Consider the following 9,469-nt stretch of genomic DNA (forward strand, 5'->3'; position numbering starts at 1 on the left):
AGTCAATAGTATCCATTATTTCAACAAGCACTTTATAAACAGTAACTTACAGATCCTGGCTCTCGGAAATATTACTTCTTGGCAATTTCCTTGAAGATGTTTTATTGAAGCTTCTATTTCAATTTTTTTGTTCTATATTATTTATATAAATTTAGAGGGTAAGCGAAAAATTTAACCCACCTATTGTTAAATGTGGTTTTTGGTGCTTCCCAATGTTTTATGTTTTAATGTAAAATTAATTTAATTGTAAAGTTATATATGATGTATTATTGTATTATTTTTGTATTTAAATGTAAATTTAAGAATAAGTTTACCAAAAATGGACATTTTTGAAAATTTACGTTCATCATTTTACTGGAGTATTAAAGAAAAATACCCGAATTGTTAAGATATTAAATTAATTATAAATGCAAAAGAAATCACTGTAAAGTAAAGATTGTAAATAACTGGTAGTTTTAATGAACTTGATTTCATTGAAAAAGATTTTTCAAAAACATAAAATGAACCGCCAGTCAGACAGAATGGAAATTAATATATTCGTTTTTAAAGTATATATTATTATACTTTTTGAAACATTTTGGGTATTTGTAAACTAAATTGGCATTAGTTTGGAAAATTAGTTTGGGTTGCATGAACATATTCAGTCTAGGTTTGACTAAACAGAATTTAACATTAAAAAATATCACAGCTAGATCCAATGTCACAAAAATGGAGGTCTACAAAACAATATCTAAATTCGTAAGAGTTTGGGAACACATTAACAGCTGGTGTTTTTAATTGAATTTCATTATTGTACGCGGAACAATATATTTTAAAATTTTTATGTTTAGTTAGTATCTTGTTCTTTAAAAAGGCAAGCCTAAAGAACCGTAATAGACCAGTTTAAAGACAGCCCGCAAATTATTTTTACCAAAATTTCAACATTCAGCGTGATAGTTTTTAATTATCTCATTAATATAGTCTTACGTTAAATTTTAAAGCCCATAGAAAGAGGCCTAATTTGTACTTAGCAGCTTGTGACAAATGTGAAATTAGCTACACCATTTTAATTTGGTTTGGCTACCAAAAAACACCAGAGATCATATTTAATTTCTAAAAATAATGAGACCCTGGGAACACAACCTAACTTTGGGTTAAAAAAACTTAGAACTTCAACAAATATCCAAAATGGCAATAACTTAAAAAATTCTTAGGTTTAAAATAAATCACCCGGTCAACTACTGTTTACACATTTTTATAACTATTTGGTCGAAGCCTAAAGTGATTTGATCAAAAATAATTATAGCTTAACTGGCAACAGCAAAAAGTACCTGTACAAGTGGTCAAACTAATTAAGGCCCATCTAAAGAGGGGAGTAGTTTGGCCCCGTTTATGCCTCTTATAGTCACTCTATTCGGTTTGACTAATATACCGTGGTTAGGCTTACAGATAAAATACCTTTTCCCATTCACGGATCCGTCATTTTTACCACAAGCTGTTCGAAGTTCAACACCAAGCCAAATTCCATCCGTAAAATCCACATTTCCAATATATCGCACAATGCCTTAAAAGAATATGTTGTAAGTATTCGGGTATTTTTTTTAACATTATAGCGTATCTATTCTTACCTATTTCATTATTGACAAAAACATTAACGCCTACAGTAAGCCAACAATTGGTATTGCTATTTGGCACTGACAGAGAAGATGGCGAATGACTACCACCCACTCCATCCGAGCCAGGTCTAGAATGGTGCAAAGATCGAGAAGATTTTCTAGCAGCAGCGGGAGAATTAAAGCCAATAGGACTTTGAGGGAAATCAGCATCTGCAAAACAGCTATAATAAGTACAATAAAAAGTAAAAATAACATTCTAAATTTACAAACACACACCGTTTGAACTTTGACTCATGCTTCCAGTATTGGTGAGGTCACCCGAGGAGCCACCATGTTCTGAATCATCCTCAGTGTCGTCCAAGTTTTTGGCTAATCTAATATAAGTTAAAATGCATTAACTGTTTGAATTTTCATTTCACTCTGGATCAATTATACTTTGTGATTCTATATGGTGGAGCAAACAATCCGTGATTTGGCTTGCAAGAGAAATAAGACCTCCCTTGCACAGAGCCATCATTTTTGCCCACCGATTTGTCTAATTCAATACCGTACCACAAACCAGTAGAAAAGCTAGTCTCTCCAACGAATCTAATTGTGCCCTTTCTTCTACCCGTTATGAGAACACGATCGTTAATACACAACACTTCCTGGTTAGGATCAGATGACGAAGAAGACTGCCTTTTTAGAGATCCCAAACCTAGAAAGCAAAATTATCAGATGAAAAAGCCGTTTATACATTCTGCATTTACTATGCAACAATCTACAAAATCATACCAGTCTCAACTTTAGGAGTGACGTGTTTAATATTAACTTTAGGATGATTTATAGCTTTAGGCGTGGCTGTGAAGCATTGTGAAGCTTCTAAATGTCGTGGAAGCGAATGAGTTCCACTAATATCGCACCGTGAAACTTTGTTAATTGGAATGAATATTCCATATCCAGAAGGACATGTGAAATACCGAACGCCTTTGACTGATCCATCATTTTTGCCACTTTGATCTTGAAGTTCTACTCCTGCCCAAATTCCAGTGGCAAAATGTGTTGTTCCACAGTACCTCAAAATGCCAGTCTAAAAATATTTTTTAGCTTGGAATTTTTCTTTTTTTTTAGGAGGTCACATACCTTATAATCTGCCAGACAAACTAAATCTCCAATACTAATTCCTGCAGCTCTCAAAATAGCCTTTCCGGAGACATTACTATAATCAGCCGGTGGATAGCAATTTTTGCCATGTTGAGGGCTATGGGTACTTAGAGTAGCATTTGCGGTCAAAAGATCGTACAAAGTTGTAACAACATTTCCCAAATCTGGCAATGATTCATTTACTTCTACTTCTGGAATGCACTCTGCAATAAACAAATTTAATTTGAGTTTTGTTGCAATGAAAAATGCCACATTTGGTTTTTGAGACGTAAACCTCACCTTGAGGAATTTTCCCTGTGCCATCTTTAGCAGTTAGACAAGCACCATGTTGAACTAACAATTTAGCAACGTCTAAACATAGATTAGTTGCGGCAATGTGTAGTGGTGTACCAAAATTGAACTCGCGGCACCCATCCTCCAATCCTACCAAAATGGTTTAGTGGTTTTATGTACTTCTCAATAAAAACATTGATGAAAAGTGTTTTACCAGAATTTGGGCAGCAACCTGTAGTTTTGAGCAAAAGTTCAAGTACAGGGGCAACGTCAAAATAAGCGGCGTAATGAATGGCAGCCATATCTGTCCATCTTGACCGTATAGATATATTAGCTCCCTGCTCTAAAAGCCAGGCAACCGTTTGAGTGGACACAGCAGCATCTCCCACACCATTAGCACCAGATTTACAAGCATAATGAAGCAATGTCATGTCAGTGAGACCATCACGGTCATCAATGTGACAACCTCTCTTAAGTATCTGCAAGAATATTTTAATATGAGGCTGAGATCTAAAGAAAATTAATATCTGCATGAATACCTCTTCTACCAAAAGATTTATTTTTTTCTGTGTTTGTGGCATCCATTGCCGTATAATAGCAAATATCTCAGGAACCGTTGTGTTGGGGTCTTTTAAAACGCCTAAACATCCTGGGCAATCGGGATCAAAAAATAACAAGTCCAATTGCACACAGCCCTTGCACAATCTTATTATAGTTATAATAATTTGTTAAAATAACAGACAAATTTCTAAAATACAGTGAAAAATATACTTACGGGGCTTTAGCGCTAGGGTGCACAATTGGATTTCTTTTAGTTTCTACAACTTCTGCAGTTACAATATCTGTTGCTGAAGTTTGCAAATTCTCAGTCTCCTTTTCATCAGTCATTTCAATTTCATACTGAGTCATATTTTAGTACAATTTCAATCCCGGTTTAACACATTTAAAATTCATTATATTTAAATTAGGGACACCATTGAGAAATGGCTTCATTTAGATAATTTTTTCATATGGTGTCTTAACGTTATGCAATATTGGCAATATTAGGTAAGGGATTGTCATGGCTATTGGTGGTCAGAAAGTAGACCATTTGAAATAGTTTTTCCTTTCCCTCCCTAACTCATAGAGGCCAAGGCCACTGACAAGAATAAATAAATCTTTCGAAAGGCTTTGTGCCTAAGGAGGAACAAAATTTTTTTATGAAAATATAAAACAATTAATACCAATGTATATAAAAATATTTATATAAATAATTTATCGAAATTTTTTTAACTTACGTCAAAACAACACCCATCGCCATCAACGGGAATCAGGGATCAACAAGGGTCAAAGTAAAAGCAATTTTATATCGTCTGCTCGTACGATAATTCCACATTTTATGGACTAATAGTAATGACGACTCTAGCGTATATAAATTGGTAAATAATGATGTTGTGATAAGGAAAGATAATACGCTTAATAAATGATAATCCTTTCGCTATTAAGTCATTATTTCAGCTGGAAATAAGAGTTATTGCTAATACGCTTTCGCTTAATGTGAATTTTTTTCAACTTATTTGTAAACATTCCCTTCCTTTTGGAAGCTCCAGAGCCAAACCAAGTCCTTTACAATAGCACACAGCTGTGGTAAAAAAAAATTCCCTTTAATTTTATCTTGGAAGATATCTGAAAATTAAAGTTTTACAGGAACGTATTATTGTAATGACATCAGCAGTTAAATATGGTTTTAACCAACCTTGGAGAATTATTGCCCTAGCTCACTCTTCAAAAATACGTTAGTTAACTTTTGGCATTTTTTGACTCTTTATCTAATATGTTTCATTCAACTATTTTTTTATTTCTCAGCTTCATTGGCAACTGTTGTGACTCGCAACTCCAGTTGGCCAGCTATTCTTAATCATACTTATCGTCAATCTTTAAACTGCCCTTTAGTCGTTTGTGGCCTTAGTACTACATCTCTGTCCAATAGAATTATAGTTGGTCCACCTTATAATGGGGGTGATGAAGTTGGAGGAGACTGTGGAGAAGGGGTGACTGGTGTCAGAGGGAGTGGCGGTATTTCTGATGGAGGGAAGTCTGGATCTCGTGGAATTGGAGGAACTAATGGAGGAAGCAACACCCCAGGAAGGGGTAATAATGGTAGCAGTACTACCAATAATAACGGAGGAGATAACCATCTTTGTTGCCCAAAATGTGGAAATCCTTGTACCCAGGTTGAAACTTTAGTTTGTAAGTTTGGCGCCGTTTGCACAATAATCTTTAATTATCTTTCCTGGTAACAGATTCAAAATTTACACGCTTTAGCATCTACTCGGTTTGTAAAATGCGAAAAATGCCACCACTTCTTTGTAGTACTCTCTGATATGGATACCAAAAAATCTGTTAAAGAGAATAGGCATATTGGACTGGGTTCTGATAAAGGTTTGCACCGTAGACCTCCACCGCCGCCTAAAAAAGTAATTTATTAAATATGATGTATTCTTGGTCATTTAATTAATTTCTCTAAACCTTTAATTTAGATTTTTGAATATTTGAATCGACACGTCATTGGTCAAGATCACGCAAAGAAGGTTTTGGCCGTTGCTGTTTATAACCATTACAAACGCATTTTTAACAATGTTCCTGCCAACGCATCTGGTACAGTGAGAGGGGTTACTGACATTGTGGATAGTCATACTCACGGAGTGTTTGCTCCAAGAGATCTTCTTCATATATCAGGCATCACTCATAGTAGTCCATTGGGGGTCAGTTTTCAACAGCAGCAGCAACAAAACCAAGGAACTCAACCCCCGTATCAAGGACAATCGATTGGTGGAATGGGTTCTACCACCCATCATCACATCCAGGATGTCGGTGATTCGCCGCCAATTAATGTGATTTTAAACCAATCTCATCCTTAGAAACCTGTACTTAAAATGTTTTTCTCTAAATTTTAGAGGGGCACTGACATACTAGATGCGTCCACTCACGATTTGAGGCTTGAGAAAAGTAATATTTTATTCTTAGGGCCTACTGGCAGTGGTAAAACTTTGCTAGCTCAAACAATAGCCAGATGTTTGGATGTTCCATTTGCAATTTGCGATTGTACCACACTGACCCAAGCTGGCTATGTAGGAGAAGACATTGAATCAGTTATTGCTAAGCTTCTACAAGTAACTTTTATCTCATATCCCATTAGACACATTTAAAACGAGACTAGACATTTTTTTTCTCATTAGGATGCGAATTACGTTGTTGAAAGAGCTCAACAAGGAATTGTGTTCTTGGATGAAGTTGATAAAATAGGCGCTGTACCGGGCATCCATCAGCTTCGGGATGTTGGCGGGGAGGGTGTTCAACAGGGAATGCTCAAAATGTTAGAAGGAACCCTAGTTAGTGTTCCAGAAAAAAATTCACGTAAATTGAGAGGGGAAACCGTCGTTGTAGACACTTCCAATATACTCTTTGTGGCATCAGGAGCCTTCAATGGCTTAGATAGAGTAGTTAGTCGAAGAAAAAACGAAAAGGTGCAATTTACTGATGAAGTTTTTAATTTAAAATTGAAATTATATTTCATTACAATCTTAATAGTATTTGGGCTTCGGAGCACCAGCGAACCAATCTCCGGGTCGTCGAGCTGCTTCAGCGGCTGATGTAGCTAGCTATTCTGAAGCTCAAAGTGTAACTGATGACATGGAAGAAAAAGATGCTCTATTAAAAAAAGTCGAGGTAAGAATAGCTGTAGGTAGGGCTGTGTGATTAGTGTGTAAGGAGCAATCGAGTCGGTTATAGAGTATCAATTTTTTTCATGAAGTGTTGAAGTCGAGTCGAGTAATCTAGTATTTGATTAAGGGGACACATTCTCTTATTTGAGTCGACTAAAAGAACCACAGTTTCCACAACTTTTTAGGTACTGTTTATTGCCCCCTAAAAAGTTGTAAAAACCCCTCTTTGAACTTTGAAGCAACAAGGTTAGAAAAAACAAATAATCAAAGAGTTTAGAGAGCAGCTTATTAGAGTAATCGGGTACCCGACTATGCAATTTTTTGGTACTCGTTAATTGATGAGTATTTTTCCAATTATTTATTCAGGTTGAGTTTGAGTACTCGACCTCAAAAAAGGCCAAATATTCGATGATATTTGAGTACTCGCACAGCCCTAGCTGTGGGAAAAAAATGAAAATAATTTTTGTAACTTCTGTTTTTTAGGCACGTGATTTGATTGAATTTGGAATGATCCCGGAATTTGTCGGCAGATTTCCAGTGGTAGTTCCATTTCATAGTTTGAGCCAAGAGATGCTGGTGCAAATCTTGACTGAACCGAGCAACGCAATGGTACCTCAGTATCAGATGCTCTTCAGCCTGGATAAAGTAGAACTTACATTTACTAGCGATGCCTTGCAAACGATAGCTAGACAAGCTATGGAAAGGAAAACGGGGGCCAGAGGATTAAGGGCTATTATGGTTGGTTCTCTTCTAACAACCAATTAAACTAGTTGAGTACTAATTTTTTTTTCTTTACACATAGGAAACTATCTTGCTAGAACCAATGTTTGATGTGCCAGGTTCTGATGTGGTCAGTGTTCGTATTACTAAGGATGTTGTGGAAGGAATTTGTCCGGCTACTTATGTTCGAGGACATAGAGATAACGTAGCCACGGGAGATAGACAAGACGAATGCTTTGAGTCTAAAATTGAAGAAAGAGCGATAAATACTTGAACTTATGCGGTAGATACAAATTTCATCCAACTTTAATCATACACGATCTTTTTTAAATACAGTTGGACTAATTTTTTTATCGTTTATAAAAGTAGAGACTGAGTCGGACTTTTTGTAATAGTCTTATGAAAGAAATTGTAAAAAAAAAAAATATTTACCTTGGCAAATATGCGAGCCCTTCACTTGTAAAATATTCTTAAACTTACAAAGAGTCCGGAATAACTCTTTTTGGATTTTTTATTGACGCTTTGACAAATTAGTATGAGTTTTGTGTAAAAAAAAAAGGTAAAATTTTCTTTTTATCAATTTTTAATCAATTTGCGCTCCATCCTTTTTGTAATTTGCTAGATAAAAAAAATTGTGGGTACCATTTTTTAATAATATCCAAAATATGAAAGAATTAAATATTAACTGTACCATATCTATCGATTTTCAAACTGTAATTATTCAGTTTTCACTTAAAAGTCAATAAATTTTTTTTGTTTCCAGATTTGTCTGTTTTGTTAAAACAGGGTTACCACACGTTAGGGAATTTAAAAATGGGCCAAAAAGTCAAGGAATTATAAGAATTTGTAAAAAGTAAGGGGAAGTTAGTTTAATCTTGACACTTTTTTAAGGTAATTTTACTCTAGATCTATGGAAAATTCTACTATTATTATTTAGACTCTTGACAGGTTTTTTAACTTTTGTACTGAAATATAAGTGTATTTAATTTATTAACTTTTGATAAATGTATGTTAAAAACTGGCTAATTTTAGATTTGAAACGGAATTTGAATCTGAGGATATTGTGGCAATCCTGTTAAGGCAATCTTTTAATCCCTTAATATTTTTTAAAGATATGAGAGGTAAATAATATAAACTTGTAAGATAAATATCCATCTAGGACCTAAAGTGAAACATTTATGTAAGCAGATTCCTGGCAAATTAATTGTGAAAGCATATACAGTATCTCGACTCAAAATTTTAAAATATAAAATGTAAAAATAACATGCATAGGGATATCTATTTTTTTATAAATCGGATTATCCCAATGGGAAAATACATGATGTAATAGATTTAGAAAAAATGCAGCGAGGTAAGAAAAGGAGAGCCAACAAACTGAACTCTTAAAAGTTGCTAAAATTATTTCATATTCTGGATAACGAGATGGTGCTATGTATTTTGCTCTTCCAACTTTTGAAATTAAAGGGAATATAACCCGCAAAACAATCTTTATGGAAAACCCCTTCAATTTTTCACGAGCGGCTAGAGCTGCAAACGTTGGTGTTCCACACCAAATACCTGAGGTTATATTCCCTTTAAAGAGAACAACAGCACTGACGGGCAGAAGGTGCTAGCGTAGAATTTCGAAAAACATCTCTATGGCTGAGTTTTCTGCCATTATATCTTTCCTTCATAGTACATGTTTCAAGAAAATAGCATATATGCACTTTGCAGAAGAATACTTCATGTGACACTTATTTACTTATGTTCATTTCTACTATCGTTTAGCATTAAAGGAATATATGATAATGATCGCTATAGAGTTATAATTTAATTCGATTTATAGTTTTATTTTCTGATTCAGAAAGCAACTAATGGGAATTTTTACCCATATGATGTCATAAGGGTAGCTGCAGTGTGGCCAGACCAAATTGACACCGTTTAATAAATAAATTTAAAACCGTTTTTTTACCATAACTAATTATTTTATTTTAGTACTATTATACATTAATTAAATAATATCATTCCCCTTAACTACTATCTATATCCGATCCT

The 9,469-nt window shown here is 34.6% G+C and overlaps 2 protein-coding genes across 3 annotated transcripts; one reads left to right on the forward strand and one right to left on the reverse strand.

Annotated features, from left to right (window-relative positions):
• Positions 1 to 490: 490 nt before the first annotated feature.
• Positions 491 to 4,338, reverse strand: LOC149923174 (CAP-Gly domain-containing linker protein 3-like). Its single transcript, XM_090164281.1, has 11 exons — positions 4,289 to 4,338; positions 3,787 to 4,187; positions 3,551 to 3,716; positions 3,226 to 3,490; positions 3,018 to 3,161; positions 2,718 to 2,941; positions 2,370 to 2,664; positions 2,031 to 2,292; positions 1,872 to 1,969; positions 1,608 to 1,805; positions 491 to 1,543 (listed from the first exon to the last, which is right to left on the reverse strand). The coding sequence occupies exons 2-11, from the start codon at positions 3,918 to 3,920 to the stop codon at positions 1,332 to 1,334; spliced, it is 1,998 nt and encodes a 665-aa protein (XP_090020407.1). The 5' UTR covers positions 3,921 to 4,187; positions 4,289 to 4,338; the 3' UTR covers positions 491 to 1,331.
• ClpX (Caseinolytic protease chaperone subunit) lies at positions 4,296 to 8,136 on the forward strand. 2 transcript variants are annotated; one of them, XM_090164279.1, is made up of 11 exons: positions 4,296 to 4,429; positions 4,497 to 4,637; positions 4,698 to 4,785; positions 4,857 to 5,224; positions 5,294 to 5,467; positions 5,531 to 5,884; positions 5,948 to 6,163; positions 6,230 to 6,517; positions 6,582 to 6,719; positions 7,199 to 7,453; positions 7,518 to 8,136. In XM_090164279.1, the coding sequence occupies exons 3-11, from the start codon at positions 4,713 to 4,715 to the stop codon at positions 7,707 to 7,709; spliced, it is 2,058 nt and encodes a 685-aa protein (XP_090020405.1). In that variant the 5' UTR covers positions 4,296 to 4,429; positions 4,497 to 4,637; positions 4,698 to 4,712; the 3' UTR covers positions 7,710 to 8,136. The 2 variants fall into 2 exon arrangements, with proteins under 2 accessions (XP_090020405.1, XP_090020406.1); XM_090164280.1 differs by having other exon boundaries at positions 4,324 to 4,637; positions 4,857 to 5,240; positions 5,316 to 5,467; positions 7,518 to 8,135.
• The last annotated feature ends 1,333 nt before the right edge of the window (positions 8,137 to 9,469 follow it).

Source organism: Leiobunum rupestre, chromosome 11 (genome assembly GCF_980474605.1).
Source record: "Leiobunum rupestre chromosome 11, qqLeiRupe1.1.hap1, whole genome shotgun sequence".
In the NCBI taxonomy this organism is placed as follows: domain Eukaryota; kingdom Metazoa; phylum Arthropoda; class Arachnida; order Opiliones; family Sclerosomatidae; genus Leiobunum; species Leiobunum rupestre.